The sequence below is a fragment of the Lichenostomus cassidix genome, chromosome 13 (assembly GCF_008360975.1).
Source record: "Lichenostomus cassidix isolate B80296 chromosome 13, HeHo_3.0, whole genome shotgun sequence".
Taxonomy (NCBI): Eukaryota; Metazoa; Chordata; class Aves; order Passeriformes; family Meliphagidae; genus Lichenostomus; species Lichenostomus cassidix.
Window position 1 is genome coordinate 8,104,851 of NC_139494.1, and position 27,177 is coordinate 8,132,027.

The 27,177-nt window shown below is 41.4% G+C and overlaps 1 protein-coding gene across 4 annotated transcripts; it reads left to right on the top strand.

Annotated features, from left to right (window-relative positions):
- On the top strand, positions 1–26,806 carry P4HA2 (prolyl 4-hydroxylase subunit alpha 2). Of its 4 annotated transcripts, none has more exons than XM_085073503.1 (16): positions 1–69; positions 1,212–1,314; positions 6,786–6,885; positions 8,569–8,665; positions 9,822–9,973; positions 11,409–11,546; positions 12,385–12,624; positions 14,347–14,558; positions 15,320–15,496; positions 18,998–19,068; positions 19,292–19,391; positions 20,308–20,361; positions 22,709–22,768; positions 25,014–25,082; positions 25,488–25,584; positions 26,300–26,806. In XM_085073503.1, exons 3-16 carry the CDS (start codon positions 6,804–6,806, stop codon positions 26,368–26,370), a joined length of 1,620 nt encoding a protein of 539 aa, XP_084929629.1. In that variant the 5' UTR covers positions 1–69; positions 1,212–1,314; positions 6,786–6,803; the 3' UTR covers positions 26,371–26,806. The 4 variants fall into 4 exon arrangements, with proteins under 4 accessions (XP_084929629.1, XP_084929628.1, XP_084929630.1 ...); XM_085073502.1 differs by lacking the exon at positions 22,709–22,768 and adding an exon at positions 22,837–22,902; XM_085073504.1 differs by lacking the exon at positions 22,709–22,768.
- The last annotated feature ends 371 nt before the right edge of the window (positions 26,807–27,177 follow it).

A 27,177-nucleotide genomic window follows, 5' to 3' on the forward strand; every position in this document is an offset into this window, starting at 1 on the left:
GGCCGGCGGGGGGCGGGGCTGGAAGGGCCGGGGCGCTTCTAGAACGGGCGGCGGGAGCGGCGGCTGAGGGTGAGCGGGGCCGGGCTGGGGGTACGGCGCTGAGCGCGCAGGTACGGCCGGGCCGTGCTGAGCTGAGGGCGGCGGGGCGCCAGCCGCCCGCAACAGGCTGTGCCCGCTGCCGCAGCCCTCCGGGACTCGCGGGGGTCCCGCCGCCGGGCTCCCCAGGGGAGCTGCGGGGGAGCAGTGAGCGCTACCCGGCGGCGCGGTCCGAGCGCGCTGCAGGCGGTCCAGCCTTGGCGGCCCGCGGTTAAATCCTTTCCAGGACCCTTAAATCCTCGTCCGGGCTCCTCGCTCGGCTGCTGGGGGTCGGCGCGTCCCGGGCGGCTGTCCCGGTGCAGCGCCGCGCGGCGCGGTGGGAGCGGCAGCCCCTCGGTGCTGCCCGGCCGGGCTCTGGGGAGCGGCGGCTGGCACGGGCGGCGGTGGTGTCGCTAAACGTCCGCGGCTCTGTGTCAGCGTGTTAGAGGTGTCAGCGCGACAACCGTGCAAGGGCTGCTTCCCCTTCTCCGCGCTGTTTGGGTTTGCTAGCTCTGGCATTCCGGGTAAATGACTGCCAGCTGATTGTGCCAGCTGCATGACCTGGCTGTGCCTGTTCCTTGCCTGCCGTAGGCTCAGCACAGAGCAAGCGATGCCTTAAGCTTTGTAAAGGTGTCCAAACCCCACTTGTTCTGCTCACGTCTCGTTTTACTTTACTCTGAGCTCTGTTTTCCAAAAAAAGCCTGTCCCTGCACAGATGTGCAGCTGAGCTGGGGACAAGCCAGGAGAGCAGGGGCAGCTGTGTGTGACCTGAGGGATGCAGTGGCCGAAGCCTCTGTGGAAAAGGCTGTGTAAAGGCAGTGGAGAGCAGCTGGTGTGGAAGCTGAAGGCACTACTAAAGTGTTACCACAGCTCAGTTGGGGCACGGCAGCCTGGCATGCCATACTATGGCAAAACATGCCTTTGACCAGACAGGAGTAATTTTATTTCAGGCAGCAAAGAATGTCCTTGTAACCTGGATGCAAGGAGAGAGGATGTGTAAATAAAAGCTATTTTTGGAATCGTCTGACTTTGGATGTTTGGTGTTTCCAGCCAATAATCATCCCTCTTCCTCAGTAGTAAGGTAGGCTTCCCCAGAAGACATTTTTATAACAGAACCTCTTGCTCTAATTTTATAGGTGCTCTGTGAGGGTGGAGTGGAGCTGCAAGGCCACTGTGGCCACTTTTACAAGGGTAATACTTCATCTTTCTGACTTTAAGGACTTGGAAATAATCCCACAGGTATGTTGTGAATATCTATAGCAATCAATAACTGCCACTAATATTTCACAAGCAGACTGTTACTCTGCAGTTGTAAATGTGCGTTGCTGTGATGGTAACAGACAAGAATGTGGTTTCTTGCTAATGCTGTAATTTCTTGGGATTCAATTTTTTAATGTGACTAATCATACTTTGGGAAGCAGTGAAGGAATGATGTACTTCAAAAAGAGTAACAGCAGAGGGAGCAGGATTTACCAGTTAGTATAAGAAGTTTTTCAGTGGAGGTTTAAGTCAGGAATCCAATCTGTTTATAATTTCCATGCTGTGCACGTTGGCAAACATCCAAAGAAGCAAGCTGTAAACATAGATATTTTTCCTATGACTAGTTCTGATTTCTGTGCATGGTTTTCTATATGTCAGAGACATGAGAATGTGGAGGGTGGTGGAAGGGGTCACGTTCTAGGGTATGTTAGAATAGAGTCAGCCTCTGAGATAATGCCTGATTTTAATTAAATTTAATTGAAAGAAACAGTTCACTCTCAGTAGTGACAGTGTCAGTAGATATTTTAATATGAAAAGAACCCCTCATTTCTGAACAATAACATATTTTTAATGCTTTGTATGAGCAAATGGCAAATTACGTCAAGTTATGTTAAGTATGATGATATACTAAAGTTATGGTCTTTACACAGTAAAATGTAGTCTAAATATTAATGCTGAAAAAATAAGCTGTAGTGGAAAAAGCCCAGAATCTTTTTGTCTTCACTGAGACTGTGGGCTTTGACTCCAGGCTGTTTCATATAGGCAGAGCTTGCAGAGTAAGATCCCAGTGGATTTGCTGTGCCGTAGACTTGCATCAGTTTTGTCATCTACTGGAGTGCAGAAGAAGCATTCTTTGCCATGGCTTTCAAAAACTCTTGGAAGCTAATCAAGATGATTGACTTCTAAGGTGGTTGTCATTTACTTCATGTTAAAAGAATTGCCAGCAATTTTGCATGAATGTGCTGTGTCCTTCTTAATGCTTTCAAATAAACAACTTTTCCTCATTTTCTTTTGGCTTGCCCTGACAAGGCAATTACATTGGTGTTTTTGCTAGGCAATTATAATTCTTTTCAGATGCATATTAGAATCCTTTGTAGAGAAAGGTGGTGATGTTGGCATAAGCTGCTTTGAGCAGTAAAGCCAATGTGCTCTGGAGGAAGGGGCTGGGTTGAACACTGGAGCATCTGAGTTCATGTGGCTAATGAATTTCAGCTCTGAATTACTTGTTTCAAACTCTTCAGCCAATGATATAGGAGGTTTTTTTCTTAGGATAAAATTATTATTTCCTTAGTATTTAATAATTTCTAAATAGTTTTATAACTTCTATCATGTGTCAGGCTAATCTACAGGACTTGAAATACTGATACAAGTGGATGGTTTTATAGCTGCTTTTCTTCACTGGTATTGAGAGGCTCCTCCTTGGCAACATCTTGAAAATACGTTTACAATTAAGCCTGTCTTTTGGCTCTTAATAAGTAAGCAACCTTGCAGGTTTTTTGTTTATACCATTTTCCACTTAGATATCATTAACCTTATCTACAGATAGCAGGTTGTTGCCTACTGTTGAAACTCCAATGTTTGTGGAGGAGAAAGGGATGAAGCCATCTGCAGCACTAGTTCACTGCTTCTTGCTGTGTCTGCAAGCAATAAGACAGGGTGGAAAATTCTGGCATTTGGAGGAGCCCCAAACAGACCTGTATCATCCCAGAGTCCAACCTCAAATTGCTGTTGGAGAATGGACCAAACTTCAGAGCCTCAACTGTGTGTGCATCAAGAACTCATCAGTGGCCTGAGGTGACCTTGAAGTAGTGATTTGCTTGTCAGATTTCACCATGATATTTTAAATGTAGATGCATGTAGAAGCAGCTGTTTTCAGAGTGATTTTCCAGGTGTCTTCAATAGCACAGGCAAGTGCACGAGAGGAGACAGGCTGTAACCCTTGTCATCAGCTTGTATGTTGTATTCCAGGAGTTCAGAAAAATCGTATCTTAGTCAGATGTTGACAGTATCTAGTTATGATACTTTGTTTCACAAGCTTTATTCCTGTGTAGCAGATTCTGGGTCTGTAAGCATGGAACCAAACCAGAGAGCAGCGCTCTGCCTTAATTACTTGGAATAAACCATTCCTGTATGCGTTGAAAAAATTTTCCTCCACCTAGTTTTTTGGAATAGGTAACTTTGCTGGTAGCAGTTTGGAGCAGTTACATCACAATCCAGTTCCTCACCTCCCCTCACTCCCCAAGGGAGTGCTGTCACCTGTAAGTGTGGAGTGGAAGAGCACTTGAGGTTTTTTCTGGAGCTCATGTGATCAAAAAGAGTATTCACATATGAGTAGAAGTCACACTCTGGCCTAATTTGCCACAATAAAGGGTATGACTTTTATTCTTTATGTTGCACAGACTGGTCTTACGTTGGTTCCACTTAATTTAATTCTCTTGCATGAGAAGCCTGGGCAAATTTGGAGCTGGATGAAGGACTTGGTTTTTTTTGTCCCTGTTTTTAGTTAGGCTGTCAGGCAACTGGAGGACTCTTGTTCTATGGTGAACAAAGGAGACTGTAGCATATCAGTTTGATCAGAAGTTGAGTCCTAAAGGCATTGGATTAGTAATAGGTGTTTGTTTCCTCTTCTGACCTGAAAAAAGTCCTCCCTTTTGGCTCATGTGGGAGCTGGCCTGAGTCCCCTGTGCCTGGATATGAAATTCAGTGAGAGTGAGGAACTGAGAACCATGGTAGATGTGCAAGCAACTTCTGTTTAATAGGTCAGGTCTGTATTTTTTCATCTTGTTGATTGAGTGTTTTAGAAAGCTTATTTAATAAAGAATTCAGTCCAACTTGTGGAGAAAAAATTCCATCCTGGTGTATTTTGTCTAGAAGAACCTTTTTGCCTTCTGCCAGTGTTCTGAGCCTGACAGCACTCTTTCCAGTGGGAGTAATGATTCATTGAGGTCTTATACTGTAAAGTAAAAAAAAAAACAAATCCAAAAACCTTCAGGAATATAGTTAGTATTTGTCCTACACAGGCTTATTGTCTGGAATTTCTGTTTGAGTAAAACGCATTGGCTTTACAAACATTTGTATCCATTATTGAGGCAGGAGCTGCTCATTCCCCTTGTGCCTCTCTTGCCCTGTTTGTTAGCAGATGGCTCAGCCGGAGCAGGGTGGGCACATGTACGTGTGGCTGTGCACACACACTCCTGCCGGCCAAGACTGTGGTTATTCAGCCTCCTGTAATTCATTATTTGTGCTGGTTTTCCCAGTAACAGCTGTGAAAAGAATGTGTACAAACAATCTGCAAACCCTGCAGCCAGGTGTCCTGCTTGTTCGAGCAAGAGCTGCTTTCTCTGTTTACTGAGGTCTCTGTTTATTGACTTAAGTAAAAATGAGTAGGATGGTAAAGCTGTTAAAGATCTGCTATAAAGACAAGCTGCTAGCTGTAGTAAGTGTACTTCTTGGCAGATATCCTCAGCCATGAGAGAACATGGTGAGGAGGTGCAGGAGAATGTAGAATTGTGTTATTTTAACTGGAATATTCACTTGTAATTGTTCTCCCAGGCTTTATGTTGTGCATCCAAAAAACCACTCCATTAAATGATGACAGACTATTCAAATGGACAGACAGGGCTTAATATATCCAAATTAATGTACTTCCCAAGTGCTCTTGACTTGCTGGGCTTTCTGCTACATCACTTATTGTGGCTCGTAGTATTGGCAGACCTCTGCATGGCACTATTCACTCAGCTTTACTCATTTCTCAGATTACCCATGTACTAGTTCTGAACTAACTTACAACAAGCATTTTGGGAATATGTGGTTTGCAGGGGGGTGAGAAACAGACAAGGGAAAGGAGAAGACTTATTATGATGCTGTGAGACATTTTTCTGCTTACTCATGCTTGCAAACTGATGTGGTAAATGATTCTGATTCCTTGTGTAGTCTTGTAAAGCAATCAGAAGAATAATTTAAAAATAATCATCTTGCCTTGTCATAATACACAGCAGAGGACAGAGCTATTTCTAATGTTCTTGGGGATGGTGTTGTCACTGAGGGTGTGTTTGGTGTTTGTGTCCATGGCACTGGGGAACTCGGCTGAGGGCTTCTCTTGTGCTTTGGGCTTGAAAATCTGAGAAAGAAAGGGCAAGATCCACCTTTCATCTTTTGCCTTGTGCGTATTTCATCTTTTGGAGGCAAATGTGTGGAGCCCAAGGAAATGAGTTAGTGTTATTGCAGAATTATCTTGATTCCTTCCTATTTGTGGCATTGCTTGAAATTTCAGGACATTCCATGTGTTTTCCTTTCTTTTCTCCCCTCCATTCCCCTTTCTCATCAGGTTGATTCCATTTTGCCCCAAATAAATGCTTTTTTACTGTGTTTGGAGTTAGAGTGGGTTGCATATGGTCATTTTGAGCCACCAGTTTGCCCAGTTACCTTGAGTAGGAAAAAGTGATAACTGCTTCCTGAGTTAAGGTGGGGAGTTGTCACCTCCCTTTTGACACACTGTGCAGGGGTGTGCCAAGAGCTCTGTGTTTGAGCAGCAGTGCTCTTGTGTGAGGCTGGCTTTGGTGGCTGTGCCTGCTTGGTGGAAAGGCAGCTCGAGTGAGCTGTTGGCTGGTCCAAGTGCAGTGCTCCTCACAAATCCCTGGAAAAGGTGTTCCTGATCATCACATCTCCCAGGAGGCTCTCCTGTATGCCCCTTGCATCCCTTGCCTCACTCTACCCTGTCTGCTCAGGCTGGCTTTTCTCCCATGGCCCTCAGGCTGTGCTTTTGGAAGCGGAACAATCTGCTTTCAACATCCATCTCTGGGGCTGGGTTTCTAAACTGGCACAGCCTTTGAAATACAGAAGTCATAAGGGTTGTGCCCAGAGGCCAATATGCTGAGATGATGCATCTTGAATAAGCAGAGCTGGAAATTTCACTTTTAACTTATCCAGCTGTTGCTGCCACTTCCACACTACAAAATGTTCTATTTCTCTATTTGGCATTCTCACTATTTGTGTTTCTAGACAGTTTTTAAATAACTTGAGTTTTATAGAATGCTATAAATCCATTTAAGTTAGACTCTTATTATTATTGGAATATAATACAATTTTGTGTGTCTCATATTTTCCAGCTCTAGTTGTGTGACATGGAAGGCACTGAGCTGCTCTTGCAAAAGAGCTTGTTGTCTCTGTCTCAGTGGACAACATATTGCTTCCCTTACTTTTCTCCTGTGGGTTTTCCAGTGTCTTCTATGCAAATCCCAAAGAGAGCATTTGAGACTGTTATGTAACAGCTCCTATGATTGAAGAAGATTTTGTTTTTCAAGCTTTATTAATTAGAATTCAGTCTTTCAAGAACCAAAATCATTTTCATGAGGGTAAAATGACTGAATGTAAAGATTAATGCCTTGGCTTGGTTTCTCACAAATAAGTTCATTATTTTTATCCCTCCTTTTCCATTTAATTTGTTACAGGTTTGAGCTATCTGGAAGATGAAGCCCTGGCTGCAGTTGGTGTTCCTCACCTGTGTTTACCTGATCTGGCACACAGAAGCAGAGTTCTTCACCTCCATAGGTATAGAAAGAACCAGTGCACAATGTCATGATGTGGTTAACGTGATTGCCAGGACTGTTGAAGTTATCAGTTGAAGCATATGGCTTTCTTCATGTGGTCCTGTCCAACACTGTCTCTATTAGGAAAAGCTGCTCTTCTGCAGCATCAGTGCAATTTGCAGTTGGTTGACTTAGAACACTGTGACCAACATGATTCAAGTTTCTCTGGGGCCTCTGTCAGTAAAATAAGATGGGGCCTGTGTTTTATCAGGATTTGGGCATCTGTTGTTATCTTGAACACAGCACAACCTGATGCTAAAAAGCTTAGTCCTGAATTTGATTTTTGGAAAGAATTTAAGTGATAAACATATGAAATTTTTTTTCACAGGAGCTGAAATCTTCTGTCTTCTCAAAAAGCTGGAGTTATGTGTCAGAAGGAAAAATTAATAACTGCCTTACATTGCATGTTTTGTTAGGCCTGAGTAAATCCTAAAGAATTTATATTGTTTTACATCTGATAAATAATTTGATTTTTATGACAGTTTAGTTCCTGTGTTCTAATAGGATACAACTATGTATGATTGTGGTAGAGCCTCAAAATAAGCACAGGCTGAGTTTTCTGCTGTTAATTGGTCTAATGTTTTCCTGTGGAGCGGTGTGGGGACTTCCCCTCCATAAGGGCATTAGAGGCTGATTAAATACCACTGGCTGTTCTCCAGAATGTTCTTTGAGTCAGTGGAGCTGTTTTTGAATGGCAAAGCTCAGAGCTCCTGGTGGGTTGTTCTGTGTGGAACTGCTCAGCCAGAGCCCAGCAGTGGTGTCCCACTGCCAGCTTCCTCACATGCCCTGGGGTTGGCTGAACAATGTTTAACTACGTGTATATTATTTGCTTCTGAGTTTTCAAAGTTAAGTAGCTTTTTATACAAAGCTTCCATGAAGGATCACCTTCGCTTTACACTTACCTATTTCTGAATCTTTCCTTACTCTGAAAATAGTGCAGCCTTCTATCTGCTTAATCATGCCTCATTCATAATTACTTTGGAATGCTGGAGCTAAAGCTGTGGTTGCATTTATAAATCTCATCATGCTCTTTCAGTTTGGGCTTTGAAAAGCCAAGTTTGTCATAGCAATTAGGACTGACATGCTAGCAATTTCCATTAATGCTAATCAGGAGTGTGTGTGTGTTTGAGTCTATGAACATTAGTCTGAAATTCCTCTCTGCTTAGTGTTAGGTTGTGTTTCCACAGTTACCCATATTGTAAAGCTGTAACTTTAAATGATGCCAGTGATTGTACTAATAATTTGTTAGTGTGACCTAATCTGTATCCATATGTAGAACAGATGCTTTGGCAACTGTTTGGATCTTTTCTTGCTTTGACTCCATTGCTGTATGAGTGTCAAACCTTTCTTTTGATTGCCTTGCATGCACTTGTAATACCAAAAGTAATTCAGAGGCAGTGAAAAGGTCACAGCAAAGCTACACGAACTGTTGAAACTGGGGCTTTAAAAGCCCCTTGAAGCATTTGAATGCCAGACCTTTGTGTCTAATAGCTTTTGTGGTTTACAGACATTGAAGTGCACACCCTTAATTTGTCTGTTTGTGGTGGTTTTAATAGCCCTGGAGCACTTAAGGTTTGTCTTCTGTGCACTTGGGAATTGTTACTATTTTAGGTCTGATGAATATTTGCTCCTCCTCTCTATTTAGGTCAAATGACAGACCTGATTTATGCAGAGAAGGACTTGGTGCAATCTTTAAAGGAATATATCCGAGCAGAAGAGAACAAGCTCTCTCAGATTAAAAGGTAGGAGAGGAGATTTGTGTAACAAAGAGTGACAAAATGGCTCATTTGTGTTCAGTCACACCTCGCCTTTCTGTCAGCACTCTCTGCTGCTAGATCTTGTTGGTATTTCCTCAGCAGATAATCACAGCAAGAGTACTAGATTTAATTTATTCACATTAACCTGCAAGGAGTGGGTCCCTGCTTCAGATATCACTTAGAATTTTCTTCTTTAGAAATGGTGTTCTGCTGGATTCTCCCCACTTTGTCTTGTCCTTGTGCCATCACAGGACTCCTGTAGAGAGGAAACATCGGAGTCACATCAGAGAAGTCTTGCCATGAGAGCTGAATGCCTCTGTGTGCCAGTGCTCTGTGCTGCCTCTTGTCTCACGCCACCAACCCTGCTTACAACAGCCAAGTGTGACCTTTACCAAATCTCTGGATTCCTTCCCATGTTGGTTTTGCCCTCAGGGACAGTTCTCCTGCCTTGTCCTCTTCAGCTTCCAATACGGCTGCAGCACATCTGTGGTGTTGTCCTGATTGTGTGGGTCACTTGAAAGGCTCTGGCTGGCAACTGATACTTTGTGTCCCTTAGGGAGATTGTTAATGCTTGTCTAACCAATAGCAATATCTACCAGGGTGTGACACCAGGATAGTCTAAATGAGGTCCAGGTTCAGAAGAGCCAAGTGACTCTAGAAGGAGTCATGGTTTCCAAAGAATTTCTGAATTCAAGGCTGTGTGTCAATCTGAACTCCCTCTGGGAGTGTAGGGTGAGAATGGAGCTATGGAGTAGTGAAATGATAGGAATTCTGGTCACATATGCACAATTCCTTTTTTGAAAAGCTCCCTTAGGAGGCAAAGCAGTCTCCCCTTCAAGTATTGGTACAGAGAACATCTATTCAATCTATGTATAAACTGGTATTTTTAAGGTTCATTGCAACTGAGATACATGCCTGCTGTAGTGAGGTTTAAAACACTAAGCAGGGAAATATTTTCCCTTTGAAGGAGTATTGTAATTTAAAAACCTCCACTTTATCTTTGTGAACTTGAAAGGTTGAAAGCCAGTTTTGGTAGTAAAAGCAGCAATAATTTGATCTAGATGTGTAATTTGAATGATTTTAGAAGGAAGATGTGCATTCATAATTGTTCTCAGGCTGAGGTGCACATTTCTCATTCCAGCTGGGCTGAAAAAATGGATGTACTGACCAGCAAATCAGCCTCTGATCCAGAAGGGTATCTGGCACACCCTGTAAATGCATATAAGCTTGTGAAGCGTTTGAATACTGACTGGCTGGAATTGGAAAACCTGGTTCTTCAGGATACAACAAATGGTAAGGAGTTACAGGGGACTGCTGTTGGGAGACAGCCTCGTGTTCTGGAAAACCACAAGCTCGGCTGTAGTTTAAATATTATTACCAGGTTTGTTTGAAAAACAACTAATGGCTTGCCTCCTGTGTACTGATTACCCAAGTGAGTGAAACTTGCAACTGAAACACATCTCAGTCAAGACTCAGAAATTGTTTTATTTGGGGTAAAAGAGAGAATGGGATATGCTAAAGCTGTGGTGGCAACTGTTGAGTGTTATGTTCCCTTTTATATGAACTGCTTCATCTGCTTTCCCAGTCTGTTCCTGCTCTTGAGGATCATTGTTCTTTGACCATGTTGGTCAGTGAATAAAAATCAAAATGAGCCCCATATTGAATTAGTGAAGGACTTTGTATCAGCCCCAGCATTAAGATACTACATTGGCAGATGCTGTAGTCAGGATAATATGTTTGCTGTCTCTAAACCTGTCCTTCTAAATCTAATGCTTCCAGTACTAATCCTTGGTTTTGCATCATATTGTCAAGTGTCTGCCTAAATTTGTTTCCATAGCTTGGTTTTTAAGTGGAAGTTTATTTTTACTGGACTCCTGGAAAGTGAGGGAGTGGTGGTTGTGTTTTTCAGGCAGAACACTGCATGTTTTCCCTTTCCACCCTGCATATGCTAAAGTTTAGGTACTTGGAAGTTTTTTCCAGACAAGGCTTTTATTGCCTTTTGGAATAGTCATCCTAAATGGAAATAAAATACTTTATTGAATACTTCTGTCACTAACTCTTTTTCTAAAAGCTCCTTTTTCCAGTTCTGCTTGCTGTGTGACTGGAAATGGTAGGGTTTTTTTCCTTCAGTTGATGGCTTCCTCTTGTGCCCAACCAACCTGCTGTGTAACCTTGATATGTTTACTTAGTGTATTTAATTTTATTTCTGAATATCACCTGGTTTTATTTTTAAGCCTCTGAGTAAGGCCCTACCTTAGTGAAGGGATGCTGGATCAGGGCTTCTGTCCCTGGAACTGAGACTTGAAAAGCTCTTGTGGCTTTACAGGTTGGAATACAGAGTTGGGGATAATTGACCAGTACTACAATCTAAAATCAGTTGTCTCTGGGGATATTGCAGGAGATCTGATGAAAGCCACAAAGTTTTCATCTCAGAGACATTACAGGAAAATGAAGATCACTAGATTCACCTTGTACATCAGTAATTGTGTGGCACAAGAAAACTGAGGGGTTTAGTTATTTATTCTTTATTTTTTGCTCATGAGCTGTATTTCTTAAAAAGGGACAGAAAACAATGTGTTTATAACTTTTGAGCCTAATAAGAGGCTTTAAATCTGGATTATTTGCAACTCAGTTCTCAAGCCAGAGCAGATGTTTCCTCTTCTGTTTTAATCTTGTACTGATATTTATTCAAGCTCTGAAAATAACATCTTTCCCTTTTACTGCAAAGGCTTTATTGCAAATCTTACAATCCAGCGTCAGTTTTTTCCAACTGAAGAAGATGAGACTGGAGCAGCGAAGGCTCTGATGCGCCTGCAGGACACCTATAAACTGGATCCTGAAACCCTCTCCCGAGGGAACTTGCCAGGTAAGTGCACCAAGATCTCCTCTGCTTTAATAGGAAGGAAGGGTTAACATCCTCAAACTCTCTCCAAAAGTCCTTTATGAAATGAGGATTAACTGGTTCTGCCACAGAGACGTTTCAGAAAGTTTAGAGAGATACTGGCATGTCTGATTATTAGTTGAGTCCTAATGAATATTTGTTGCTGCTGCTAAGAAACCTACTGAAACAGGTTATGGTGGCTACCAGCATGCTGTTTACAAACTGAATAGGCTTCATGGGTGTGTGGGTAGATGAGCTTACACAACATTTTAAGTTATTATAAGTATTAATAACCATTAATAATCAACTGAATTTTAAGACTTCTCTGTGCATCTTCTAATCTGGAGCAACTGGAAATTGCTGCAGTCACTCTCAGATGGATATTCAGTTTGTCTAAATAAGCATCAGCTTGCTTATGCAGAAATACAGATTTCCAGTAAAGAGAAACAAGCTGGCTGTGCATGTAGTCAGGTTTCTCTGAAAATCAAAGTGTTGATCTGTAAGTCAGGTGAAATCTGTTAAGATTTTAGTCTGCTCTTGCTTTGTCTACAACAGAAAACACAATAGCTTAACACTGTAACTTCTGTTAAACTTCTCTTTGTTTCCAAAGGAATTAATTAAATAAAATTAAGATAGCATTTACTCTTTAATTGTGGTAGTGATCACTTTAGTACCGAACCTGAAATATTGTCAAAGCATTGTTTCTTAGAAGCATTTTTGGATAATAAAAGTGTGTATTTACAGATACTTCTCAATGTGTCCCATGTATTTAAGGCAAAGATGCTTCTGTGTGGATTGCTCCAAGCTATCTTTTTGTTTTTAGGAACAAAATATAGATCCTCCCTGACAGTTGGTGACTGCTTTGGCATGGGGAAGACAGCCTACAACGATGGGGACTATTATCACACTGTGCTCTGGATGGAGCAGGCCTTAAAGCAGCACGATGAGGGGGAGGATACAACAGTCAGCAAAGTAGAGATCCTAGATTATCTCAGCTATGCTGTTTTCCAGTTTGGGGATTTGCACAGAGCCATGGAGCTCACCAGACGGCTGATATCCCTCGGTAAGAACAAGGACCACGTTATTTTAACTGGGGTGTGTTGCCAGCAGCAGAGCTGAGAACAGTTGTGGCTCATCCACACTGGTGAGCTGACTGGAAGGATATCCTGACAGATGACTTAAAATAAATGTGAGTCCTGGAAAAAAAGTCTATACATGAAGTATCTTTAACAAGCTGTCTTTAGGTCTGTGCTGTTGTTACCCAAGGCCCCAATGTGTCTGACTGCAGTACCTGTGTGCTTTGCTGCAGTGTACTGAGCTGCTGTGCTTGGCAGTGGTTAAAGCCTTGCTTGTCTCGCTCGAGTGGAGATCAAGGCTACCACAGACTTAGGCAGTGCTGCATCTTCTGTAAAGTCCTACTGACTTCACATATGCCTCTTTATTCCTCAGTGAAGTACTCTTGGATGCTGGAAAAATCTTTCACCTGAGATCTTGCAGTGTTTATTTCTGAATATTCAGAACAGATTGAGTTTCTTAAAACTTCCTTTTATTTCTGGACTGTTTCTAGCTTTCCCTTGAGTAAGCAAATAAGCATTGCTTCCTATCCAGCTTTGCCTACTTCCTGCATTGAAAAGGTCTGTCCTCCTCAATTACAGTTAACATTTACTGTGCTAGGTATTTGATGGGTTTTTAATGAGCTGTGGTTCTTAGTTTAGATATTAGCAGCATCCTGAGAGTGGGTGAAACCTTCCTATTGAAAAATATCTATTAGTCTAATTTCCACAGACACTACAATTCTTAAATTAAAATTTACAAGAATTTGAATATGTATTGAATCTAGCTCCCTCTGCAGTGGGGTTTAGCACTGATAGCAGAATGGAAATCCTTATCAGTAGCAAACAGTGGAACACATTTGGCAGTCCCCTCTGGGAGCAGCAGCTTCCTCTGCTCTGGGCTCAGCTTCCTTATCTGGCCACTGTTACCCTGTGCTCTAATGAGTGGTGACTGCAGTGAGCCTTGGGGTTGGTTCCATGAGATAAACACAATAAGCCTGGGAAGGCCAGAAGGGAAAGAATCTGTTCTAAGTGGTCGCATCCAAAAACACAGGTGAACAAGGAATTGTTCCTTAGTTACCTGGGGTAAAGATCTATTGATGTTTATTGATTCATACCAGCATCATTAATAAATCACTAATATATCCAAAGATGCTAGTGATCCAAACTCCTTCCCATATAAACCTGTTAGAGCTACAGATAGATGCTGTAGATGGGCTTAAGGTGATAACACACACCTCAGAGCTTCCCAGCCTGAGAGAAGTCTTTGGCAATGAAGACTGGGACTGGACTCCACCACAGTCCCTGGTTAAAGTGTGCTTGTGCAGTGCGGGTGAGGAGCATGGTGGAGAGGAGGGGTGCAGCAAGTGGGCTACTTTGGTCTCTGCTCATGAGCTCTATGATCTTCTTATCTTGGGTAGAATCAGTCAGAAAAGTTGAGAGAAAAGGAGGAATGTGAAGAAAAAAAATCTTTGATTCTTTTCCTTGGAATACAAGTTTTGTGATGGTTTCTTCCAGACAGGATTCTCTTGTATGCTGTGCCCACCTCTCCTTTGCAAAGACAGAAAATTCCCAGTGTTGATTTTCAGAGCAGACTGAAAGCAAATGCCTTTGTTTGCCTGATAATGCTTTAGGAAGGGAAGAATTGTTGCTGTCTTGATACAGGGACTTGTACTAACAGTTCCTGAGCTTGCAAAAATCACCAGTTCTCTCTGTTTTTTCTCTCAATGAAGACAGCACTCATGAGAGAGCAGGCAGTAATCTGCGGTACTTTGAGAAGCTACTGGAGAAGGAAAGAGAGGAGAAGGAAAAAGAAAAGTCGGTAAATAATACCGTGACGACTACAGAAGCTGTGGTGCAAAGTGGAGCCTATGAGAGGCCTCTTGACTACCTGCCAGAGCGTGATATCTATGAGGCCCTTTGCAGAGGTGAAGGGGTGAAAATGGTAAGAGACAAGAATTTCCTGACTATGCTGCCTTTGCATAAGGATGGTCAAGCTTGGTGGGACATGTTGTGGTTTTCCTTCTGTGAAGGTGTTTAAGTAAAAGTTAAGTTTAGTTCTGTCCAGAGTGAGATTTGTACCTTTTATCTTGGCTTCTCAATCTTTAGCTGTTACACATAAACAGCTCTTAGCTGTACCTCTTAAAGATTGTTGAAAATTGATTCTCCTCAGTCTGTCTACTCAGCTTTTTCAAAGTCAGCTGTACAGTTACAGCTTTTTCTCTTGAGCACTGATTATGCTGTGCCACACTTAAGGAATCACATTATTCCTTCCCTTTTGAATCTTAGACATGTTCTTCTGGAGTGACTGTTGTGACCAACTGGACTCCAGTACCTCTCAACAAGCATGGCTTTAATTCTTCATGCAGGGAAAAGAACCAGTTTATTTCATCTGCATAGTCCTAATTATAAGAACCAGACTTCTTTTACAGCTGACTGCTTGTGTTGCTTAATCTGTGAACTGTTATGATTTAATTCTCCTAAAGGTTAATGTTTCAGATGCTGCTCAGTGGTATTTGGAATGGAATATCCTGGTTTTTTATTTGCAGTAAATTGCAGAATCACTCTTGTTTACCTCTTATATCTGCTGGTCAGCTGAAGGTTTTTACAATGTGTGAGGAATGAAGCTCATCTTCTTTTCTTACCTGTTTTAAGTTCAGGAAAAGTGTTTGAGCAAACAATGCTTTGTTTGGCATTTTGTTTCAGACACCTCGAAGACAAAAAAGGCTGTTTTGTAGGTACCATGATGGAAACAGAAATCCTCACCTGCTCATAGCTCCCTTTAAAGAAGAAGATGAATGGGACAGCCCTCATATTGTGCGGTACTATGATGTCATGTCTGATGAAGAAATTGAGAAAATTAAACAACTGGCTAAGCCAAGGGTAGGTTTCCCTTTTTCCATCTCACTAATGACTGCTAATTCCATGCTTTAATCTCTATTAGCAAGGACTAGGCAAAGGATTTGAAAGATCTGGTTTCATACTAGAGATGATACACTGCAGCTGTGAGCCTAAAGGGAATGATTTGGAAACTGCCTGGTGATGTAGGACCATAAAGCCCAGGCTCACAAAGGTATTTATGCATTGTTGCATTTAATTATGCAAAGTTCTCAGTAAATGGCTTAGCAAGCTTTTAAGAAATTAGAGACTAGACTTGAAAAGGTAAATTGCTGACTTAAAATGTTAGGAGTAGGTGTGCAATATGCCTTAAGTCTGCCTTTTGAACTGGAGCCAAACTTAAATTTGAAAAGCCCAAATCTCAACAGAAGTGGAAAGAAAAAGAATCTAAGTTGTGCTAGAATAATACCTAGAGGTATGGGGTTTGGTTTTTGTTTTCTTTTAGTTTGTATATCCTGGAATCCACTGCTTCTCTTCAAAACCATACGTGGTCCCTGTTACTCATGGTGTGAGTTCTAGCAACTCTGCACACAATAAAAAAAAAAAAGGCAGCTACCTCATGCAAAGCTAGTAATTATCTGTTTTTTCTGGAGGTGGAATTTCTTGCCTGTCACTTTCCTGACAAAAAGAAGTATGGAAGTGTGATAGTAGTAGATACTACAACTTAGTTTTCTGTCAGGTCTGAGCAGAAAGTAAAACTGAACAAATTTTTGCTTATAGATGAGTGGCTCATTTTAGCATTTCTTGGGCTACTACTATGAAATATGGTACTAAAATTCCAGTGAAGAATTAGCCTTCTTGTAAGTATTTCTAAATGCAAGCATAAACAGTTAGAAACAGATTGAGAAACTGATGCTTCCCAAGAACATGAACAATTTGGGATGTTTGTGAAGCTGAACTTCTATGACTACCAGCCAGCTGTGGAAGTGTTGGCTGAACACTCCTGTTTCAGTGAGGACTCTCACCTCCATAAATGGAGAATTTTTCCTATTACATCATAGTAGAAAACTTCAAGAGCTTCAGATAAAATGGAAGCATTCACATAGAGCATATCACTTAATCTATTTTATCAAATAAAGTGCTGTCTAAAGACAGCTATTTTTTTGGTTTTCCCTTTTCATTCAAAGTTTTATGGAAAGTCTTAAGTCTTGGTCTCTGAGTTTTGCTTATATAACTAACGTTAGAGGAGTTTTTCATGTAATCTGGGTAGTGTGGAACTGCAGTCAGTCCCTAGAAGACTAGGTAAATATTATAGCCTTAAGATTCAGATGAAAATTGTCAATTTATAAAAAGCAACCACTTCCTTATGAGTTGTCTTTTCTAAACCTATGTATAGCTCAGCTTCAGGAATAACTTTAAATTCTGCAGTAGTACTCAAAGAATGGAAAATGCAAGTCCTGTGATGAGATGGCCCTTAATAAATACAGATAAATTTTAGTTAGTAATCATGGAAGATTTCAGACAGAACTGTGAAGTGTTATTTTAGTTTTAGACTCAGAAAAATTAGCACTTTCTTTATTCTGAAATGCATTTGCAAGAAATTTCTACTTTTGAGTCCAAGCACTTCAACATTATCTGCAGTTTACAACTTGCCAATACTTTTTGTTGAGAAAGAACATCTGTATATGATTGGGAGTAGCTACAGTTGAGTTGCTTTTTATGCTTGTTTTGCAAAATGCAATCACTGTTATTCCACTTCCAAAAAGTAGATCCAGCTTTTCAGCCAATCCATCAGAACTGACTGGGGAGGGTCAAGAAAATTCTTAGCTCTATTGACGTGGATAGCATTGAGGCAAGTCTGCCATCAAAGCATGAGAACCATATTCCCAAAATTCTGAATGTTACCTGCAAGCCAGGAATGTCTGAGGAGGCAAGAATATGTCATGGGGTGGGGAGCCATGAATATGTGAGCTCATGCTGCAGCGTTTCAGCAGTGCAGAATTTCAGAAGGAAATAACAGTGGAGAGCTTGCTAATCTAAACACAGACTCTGTGAGAAACACTCAGTGAAGCTTCTGACCAATGTAGTGTTATGATGATTTTTCAAAGCAAAAGCTTCTTACAAGGCTGATTTCTCCACCCTGAGGGAGGAAGCCTCACATTTATCAGTTGTTTATACCGAGATGTAGATGGTGTCTTAAATGAAGAAACCTGCTTATCAGAGCAGATAGGGAATAATACCAAGGCAGTCAGACTTATTTGAGTTCTGATTTAATTAGATCATATGCTAGGTGCAGAAATCAAGCAAGCATATACAAGCTTGAAAATGGCAGCAGAATGAGAAGTTTGGGAAGCAAAATTATATCCCTATAGCTTCCAGTACCAGTGAAGAACAACATTCAGTCAGCCTGGCTCTTCTGTCATGATTTACACAGGAGAAATCTGGAACAAAATAACAGTGAGTCAGAGTTACAGCAACAGCTGTGCCAAGAACTCTTGTATAGGGACAAGACAGCTGACATAGATTGTAAAGCTGGCTGGAGGCTTATTTGAGGAAAAATAAAGGAAATAATGACTGCATGCTCTGAAGAAGATGCAAATAAAAAGGCCTTCTATGACCTATAATTAAGGGGAAGAAAAGGAGTATGATTTAGAGTGTGTGTGGTTGGCAGGAGTTAAATTTAAATGTGGTCTGAGCTTACAGTCAAAGAAAGGAGTGTCCCAGTTCTTGTTCTCAACTGCAAGTATGAAACCAAAGTGACCTGGCGTATTGTTAGCAATCATCTGTCACTGACACCACAGCAAACTTCATCAGTTTTGCCAAGTTCCCTTTTTTCCCCCCTACAAATCTGGTGGTATGGCCTAAATGTGATGATACTTCCATTTAAAACATGTAGGTGTGCTGTGCTTTTGCAGAGTTACCTTCGTCATGTAATAACATCTCAAACTGTCTGAGGACTAGATGTTCCAGGCATCTTTCAGCTGGAAAATTTGAGCATGGGAATGTTAAGAGTTGTCCTCAGGATTTTTCTACCCCTGGGGATTTGTCTGCCTCATAATTTGTAATTCATTCTGTATAAGTTTTCACTTGTTGTTTTACATTTGAGAATGAGAATTTGGTTTTCTAGTCCACATGAGGAGCAGGCTGATTAAATTCATTGAGTATCCAATGATTTTCTCTTTGCCAGGAACTTGGACATCATATGTTGTTAACTTTTGTTGTTGTTCCCTCTTGCTAATATTGACTCCAGCTGTTTAAAAAGGTGCCTTCAAAAACCTGTTCAGCAAAGCAGCTCATGGATCTAATGAATATCATGGCTTGTGCAATCTGTCAGACTCTTTTTCCAGGATGAAATGCAGGTGATGAATTGTACTTATTGCTGCATGTGTTTTAGCATGAAATCCGATCATATGCTAGGTTGAAGCTCTTTCATCCAGTGAGATATTGAAGTTGGACAAATCAGGTGTTGATTTTGGTAATATGCAACAAAATTTTTCTGTCCTGTACCTGATGTGTTTCTTCCCCCTTGGGACTTTTTTGGCACAGCTGGCACGAGCCACAGTACGTGATCCCAAAACCGGAGTCCTTACAGTGGCTAGCTACAGGGTATCCAAGAGGTAAGCAGAGAGAAGTGTTCAGGTCTAAGGTTTTTGTGCTTAACAACTGTTGTCTGCTACCTGCTATGTCTGAAAATTCGAACTGCTTTGCATGTCACCAAAGCTTCCCCAATAAATGCATCAAAAATGGCTTTTAGCTGAAGGGTAGAAAAATCCTTCTGCCTTGGGAAATGTGGTGTGGTGGTTGGTATTGTAAAATAACGTGTTTTTATCCTTCCCTTAGCTCATGGTTGGAAGAAGATGATGATCCTGTTGTGGCCAAGGTGAATCAACGGATGCAGCAAATCACAGGGTTAACAGTGAAAACAGCTGAGCTCTTGCAGGTTGGTGCACTGGCTTTGGGCTGGTGGGATTAGCTGCAGGTTAGGGTGGTCTGGTGCAGATGGATGTTTCACTGTGTGTGCCAGGCAGAGAAGGGTGGAGAAATCAAAGAAATAGAAGGCAACTGTGAAAGAATCTAAGATTTACCAGTTTGTTCTGAGGGAAATGACGGCTGCTTGTTTTTCAAGTCTGCAAAAGCTGAATCTCTGTCCTCATTCAACCTTTCTAAGACCCAAATATTTTTTGTAGTTCTGCTATAGTCTCTCATTAATTGATCTCTGGCTGGCTGCTGGGGAGGAGTGCCAGTGTTACAGCACTGCCAGAACAGCTGTACCTTAGGCAATTCACTGTTTCTCTTCCTCTCTGCTCCTTGAATTCATGTTTCAGAGCCTGATGGAAATACTGTTGGTTACAGGCTATCCATAGTAACCAGGTAATTTTGTAATGATCTGGGAGACACATTAAGTACAGTCTCAGAGTAACTAAAACCTGTTATGTGATCATAAAGTGAAGGAGTGCTTTTAATTTTTTTTCCTGTGATCCTGGAGAGGCATTTGTGTATAACAGACCATACATGAGTGGCACAGAGTCCCACAAGGAGTTGCAGACTCCTGCCTGCTCTTCAGAGGAAGGAAGCAAGAGTGTGATACATCTATTGCTGCTCAGTGTTAAACAGGCTGTTGTAGTGATAAGTACAAACCCTCAAACTACGAAAGGGAAAAAGCACTTAAGTTGGTTCTCATCTGCGTACCTCACTTCTGGCAATCTATAAATAAATTAAGCGTACTGTAGATAATAATCTTGCCACAAAGTGCTGTTTCTCAGAGCATGTTTTGGATTTCTGAGAGCAAGTGGTATTCTGCAGCAGTGACTTGCAGTTCAATATGTATCTACCTTCTTCCTTCTTCCATGCTGTAGGTTGCCAACTACGGAATGGGAGGGCAGTATGAGCCACACTTTGATTTTTCTAGGGTAAGATCATACTTGCAACTATTTCTTAGTGGTGTGGGGAGGAGGGAACAGTTTGGTTTGAGAGAACTTCTGAAACTGTCTTCTGTTAGAACATTTAATATCTAGGCCTGTTGCATGGATGGATTATGGATTCTGAAAAGCCTTTGCACTGCCTTCTCTGATGCTGAAAGTTTAAGAATAATGAACAAATCTCCTCGCTTACCTTTGGGACCTTGATTCCTTGCACAGTTCAGAGACTAGAAGAGCCATGCAGCACTTTACTGTGTTCTTTCCATTGTTTCATTTGTAAACTGAAGTCTGCAAGCCCTGGGTTATGGATCTGCCTCATTCTATTAGGCTTACATGTTCAATGATGTCCAAATCCTGCTTTGCTGGGTGCTTTAAAGCATGTTGCAGGAGCTGATGAAGGAGGAGGTATCCTTCCACCTCCCTCCAAAAAAGTAACCATTATGGAAACCCTCATGGGTTGTACAGCCCTTCTGGCAGACTCCTTAGCATGGCTGCAGCACCAGGGTCTGAAGAGGATTCCCTGGGATGGTGCTGAGGGCCGAGCTCCAGAAGCAGGTGGTGGTGCTGGGTCTTCATGAGGCACTAGGGGGCTCTGCCTGGCAAAGAACAGCTCTGGTTTGCTGTGAGTGGGTAGAAAAGAAGAGCAGATTCTTAATAATGATCCTAAACCGGTTCATAGGTGTGCTAATCATACTAAAGACCTATAGTGACTGGTAACTTCAAATATAAAATCCATCTGATGCCTTGGTTTCTGTGGTATTTCAATGGAATCTGGCATAATTCAGATTGTCCCAGTGGTTTTACCTGGTAGGAGGGATTGCTCCAGCCAGAGTACACAACCCAGTAACTGAGTGCAGAATTGAAGCCACCCAACTTAGCACTGTTTAAAAAAAAACTTTAAAAAAAAAAGTTTCAACACTATGGAAGCTTGTATTCGTTAGCTTTGGCCTGTTGTGAGAATTTTCCTCTTAACTTTAAGACTACTTTGTTTCCTGAGTTGAGCAAATGCTCTTGAATTCTCTTCAAAGCCTTTGAACTCAAGGACCTCAGGCATCAAATTGGCCAGCATGGACTTTACTTTTGGATTAGGAGCTGGGGCAGAGTTCCACTTGGAACATAACCTTGGCTGCAGTTGTCAGCTGAGGCAAAGCAGTCACAGAGGTTGCCACAGTTTTTGTTTGGTCCTGCAGGCTCTCTGTGCATCGCAGATTTTCACTGTTGAAACAGAGATGCTGCAGTGTCTCACAGCTTCTGATCAGACTTGAAGCTTTTTGTTCCCTTGCAGCTCTCAAATAGAGGCACCTCAGTAGCTGCTTATTAGAACTCGGGGATTTTATTCATTGTTCAAGTTAGATTTTTGCTGTTCAAGTGCAGAAAGTCATGGTTGGAACTGGGTTTCACACCAGTGGCAGTAACCAAGGAATTCGCTGTATCTCAGTGTTCTTATGTTGGCTTTTTTTGGATTGGATATGCATATGCGAGTCTTGGGGATTTTATGAATCCATTTCAGGGACGATCACTTGTTTATTAAAATATGCTTCAAGTAGATTGAACTACATCTTGGACATGGTGTCTGTGGTTTTCCTTGCTATTTGTCTTTTTCAATACTGATGTATTGTTTTCTTTAAATTTTGAACATTATTGGTTTTGTGTGTAAAAATGCACCTTAATGTCTCTTGACTGGAATGACTTCCTGACTATTAGCAATGTAAATAAATTTCTAATTTCATATTTTTGAAGGCAAGAAAGACACTGGTATTCTAGATTTTTATTTCTGCTTCTACACTGGCACCAGTGTAATCTCAACTTCAACAAATGAAACTCAGTGTTTGTTCCAGAGTAAGACAATTTGATCTTTTTGATGTGGTCTTTAGTCCTAGACAGGCAACCACCTGAAACTACTCTATAGTTTTGCTGGCACAACATGCATTTGCTCTTCTCATGACAATATTTCTTTGAGTTGCTACATTTACAAGAATGTGTGTTAACTAATCTTCAGAGGGCTTTAGATTTCTGTATGCACCTCAGTTGCTGACTTTGGATCAGTGCCCAGAACAATAATGGCCTGTTGTTGACCTTACTTGGATAACATCTGTGTCACAGGCCCGGAAAGCATTGCTTCCATTCTTCCTTCAAAACTGTTCAGCGCAACTTCTCCTTGGCACATCCAAGTGCTCTGTGCATGCAGCTGTGCGCCCTGGCTGCAACTTGTAATGGCTTTAATGTTGCCCTGTATCCGTTGCCCCCTTTCTATTCCAACTCTTTAAATTGGGCTTGAGGAGCTCTGCAGAGCTGAGAGCCTGTTTGGCACCCAGGTTAAAGTTGTTGTCTGTTGCAGCGACCCTTTGACAGCACACTCAAATCGGAAGGAAATAGGCTAGCGACGTTTCTTAACTATGTAAGTACCTCTGTCTGTCTACTGTATGGGAGCTTGAAATTTGCAGTTATTCTCATTTAATTTTATAGAAAGATGAGCCAGATGCTTTCAAGCGGTTAGGGACTGGAAATCGTGTGGCCACTTTTTTAAACTATGTAAGTATGATGATCCTTTATGCATTGAGTGTAACTTTAGCGGCTTCTTGTTTACAGCTTGTGCATTTGGTTATTTGTAGAGATTTCCTGGCATCTGGCAGTAGGGATTTCATTATTCTTGCAGCATCAGGTGCTGTCCCATCTGAATTGATAGAGTTCTGGTGGTATTTAACCTCAGAGCAGAAAATTTGAATATAGGACCCATCTTCCCCTTTTGGCCACTCTACTATGGAATCTTTTACTTAATTGGATTCTGTGAGGGGAGAGGAGAATCTGGCCTTTTTCTCAAAGGGAAATACTTGGGGTTCTCATGTGGTATGCTGTTGGGGAACTTGACTTTCAGCCACTTAATGTGAGACAGTCATATTTTCCCACCACTGTTTGACAGCACTTGATGTTGTGGTCTGTCAGTCTCTTCCTCAGCTATGTGACAAAGGCAGAGTTGCTCTGGCACAGCTGCTGCCTCAACAAATGGATGAGAAGAGCTGATGAACTTGGTGTAACTGAGTTAAAGTGCAGACTTGAAAGATTCATTAGTTGCATGCATTATACAGCCCACGGACCATGTACACCAGAATCCTGAACATTGCTGCCACTGGGAAAAGTGGCCTTGTTTTCACAGTAGTTTTCTGACAGTGTTTGATCTACCAACCTATACTCACTAGCTCTTTAGGATCACTTCATCTTCTGTGTTTAACATTTGAGTGATATATATTTTGTCACAGAATTTTAAATTTTGTGGCTGAACTCATATTTTGAGAGTGAAATGCAACTCAAAACAGAACCAGAAACACTTTCAACTTCATATGGCGGGGAGGGAAGTAATCTTCAAAATAAGAATTGGAGTAAGACAGGTAGCTGTGAAATACTCTGCTGCAAAGAGATTTTAATTTTTGAGTCAATCTATATTTTGTTTGCCTCTCAGAATTTTGGACAAGCCTTGATTTAGAAGGAATGATACATATTCTCTGCCAGGTGTACATGGTCAAAGGCAATTTGCCCCTGTTTGTCCCATGCAGAACACATAACACATCATACATGTACCAACACCCTTACTAAAAAGAGTGGTTGTGTTGCTAAGACAGAGATATTAACTTGCAAGGCTGCATGCACACGCTTTCTAGTTGGAAGGGGCAAAAACCTGTGCACCTATGGCATCTTATGCCCTTTTATTGTAGGTACCAAGCAGAAGGACACCACAGTGGTAATAACATCTGCTTTAAACAGAAATCCAAGTTACAATAGAGAATGTGGGGACTTGGGGGTGTATTAATAGTAATTTTTAGATTTGGTGGGAACTGGATCTGACTAATTTGTTTCTTTCAACTAGAATCTGACCCAAAGCTTACTGAATTTAGTGGAAATACTTTCTATTTTTAAGGGGACAGCTTCCAGGAAACTTTGGTGGGTTTTGACTCAAGTCTAGAAATTACAATGAATCCATTGTTACTGAAGGATTCAATAGGGTTAAATTCATTCCTATGCAGAAGGGTAAAGCATAAAGATAGATAATTTTCTTTAGAGTCACATAGCTGTAGGTGTTAAAGCTTGAGCTGCCTGAAGCACTTGAAATTGCATAACACTGCTGGTAGGCAGAATAGAAACAGTGCAGAAAGAGAGGCTTTCTAATAGTTTGTGTAGTTTTTGAAGTGGTTGACCAAGAGGCATAAACTAAATTATGAAAATGAGTTCCAAAGGCATGGTTTCAATTATGGGGAAACATGTGGTTTAACAGACACTTGTTTTCCTAATTGTATCATAAAGTGGAATGAAACCAGCTTACTCTGAAGTCCTCTCTCTTGTTCTAGAGTATTAGCTTATTAACACTGCAGGTTCACAACTTCTAGTGACTATTTGAGGTAGATGATCTATGATCTAGGTAATATATATCTAGACATACATGATCTGGATAAAAGCGTTCAGCTGAAATAAAATCCTTCAACAGCAGGTACTGCTACTTCTGCAGTTTGTGCTGGTTTAAGTACACCCTCCCTCATCAGTGCTGCTTGTAGAGGTGCAAGTGGAAGTTTCAGGCCTTGGGGCACTTTAGTTTGTGGGACTGTGTAAAAAAAACCTTGTAAGTGGACAGTTTGTGGACTTTGTTTTCTCAGATGAGTGATGTAGAAGCTGGAGGAGCTACAGTTTTCCCAGATTTTGGGGCAGCAATATGGCCCAAGAAGGTAAAGTCTGTTTATGTGTTTGGGTTTATTCATTCTCTCTCCAGTTTCTGTCTCCCCCCCAGCACAGTCCATGTAAAACTCAGCTGATGTGACAAAGGGCACTTCATTGCAGCTGTAGTGACCTTGCAGACTAAAATGCATCTCCCTTTGTAATATATACAGCAAATAATTTCTCTGTACACCTGTTTTTAACAAAGTAATCTTGTGCAAAGTAGAATTCCTCTGTACTCTGAACATGGCTGAGATAGAATAGGACTAAGGTTTTTTCATGTGCTCTCAATGGTGACCTGCTAAAGGTGCTTTCTAAGTGCCTGCAGCTGAACCCCTAGGCATCCCCCTCCCCTTACTGTAACCTGGTTATATGGACTACCTTCTGACTAATCCACATCTGCTCTCACTTCTCAGGGAACAGCAGTGTTTTGGTACAATCTCTTCAGAAGTGGTGAGGGGGATTATAGAACAAGACATGCAGCTTGTCCAGTACTAGTAGGGTGTAAATGGGGTAAGTAATACTCCTTTGGGACCAAAACCTGAAGGAAACCTCATGTATGTAAAACTGGGGATATATTGACCCCCTTATAAAATTATTTCATAATCTCGGTGTTGTCATTTCAACTACTGGAGTAATTTGTCCATAAAGAAATTTCCTGCCATTGATCTCATGGAGTATTAAGCACTGTTCAGCTTTAGCTTTTTGAGTAAGCTTTTGCATCAATGGTAGCAGAAAGGGTAAGACTTTCATTGGGTTTGTATGGTATATCAGCATCAGATTGATTTGAATTATCACTTGGCTAGGATCAGGTCTGTTCCTACAAAGATTTGTGCATAGTTTTTGCTGCATAAGGGGGAGAGCTCCTTGTAAGGTAAATGGGAATGTCTGGACACTAGGAATTTCTGCTTCCTGCTGCAAACTTCTCAAGCTTCATGTCATCCATTCCCATACCTGCCTCCCCCAGCATCCAGGGTATTCTCCTAGAGTGCCAGAGCATGCTGTCAGTGATACCAGCCCCAGAATACACTGCTGTGTTACTGTTGGCTCCAGAACTGTGCAGTGGGGAAGAGCCTTTCTTCCCCAGCCCTTTGCATATTTCTGTGTGTTTTCCCTTGAGTGAAATATAAGCAAACTGAGATATTTTACTTGAAGTATCCATCTAGGTTGTGGTGATACCCACTCTGGGTATATGCTGATAACTAATTACAGTTCCCTGTTTCCACAGTTTCAAACAAATGGTTTCATGAAAGAGGAAATGAATTCTTAAGACCTTGTGGGAGAACAGAGGTTGACTGAACTCCAGCCTGCTGCAGACCTTTGTTTCTTTCTCCTTTTCTACTGTTGTTTGTTCCAGTTCATTTCTAAGAAATGATCCATCTTTTTCTCCAAGACTCCTGGCACTTTACAACAAGAGAACAATAAAGTATGTAATGCCTGTGAAAGAAAGTAAATGACATTGTACACATCCTTATGTTTTGGTTGCTGTTATTTTCATGTTCCCCTGCCTTCCTCCCTCCAGTCTTCCTCTGTAGTAGTGGTGCAAACAGTGCTGTGAGCAATTCTGTTTGTTTGGGTGCTTGGTCTTGTGCCTTTTGTACCTCAGAAGATTTAGATGTTAAATATTTCTTTGAACCAAAGTTGGTTTTTAAAAAAAGTTTTGTGTACATGTTGATTTTAATGTATTTCTATGGATCACAAGTTTTAAAGCAAAAATAAATGTTCTTTCCATAAAGTGATTCTCTATTTGGTGTCCTTAATAGGTGCATCAGTGCTTGATTTTAGGGAACTGTGGGCCTTGGCTTTTTCCTCTGAGGGCCTGTTGTCTTGTTGCCCTTTTCCTGTAGAAAATTAATCCTGGTTTTGGACAGTGTTTTATTTTAAGCTCCAGTACACAAGACAGAACTGTTGCACCTTCTGCTGAAACTGGAAAGGTGTAATTTGTATATTGAAACAGCAGAGAGGCTGCACATTTTGTGTCAGTGGCAACTGTGGTCTTAGTGCTTTACACTTACGAGAAGACTTTTTCTGTGGTGTTAACTCTCCTTTTGTGGGGTGTTTTTAACAACTGTAAAACAGTTAAAACAGTTTTTAACAACTGTAACA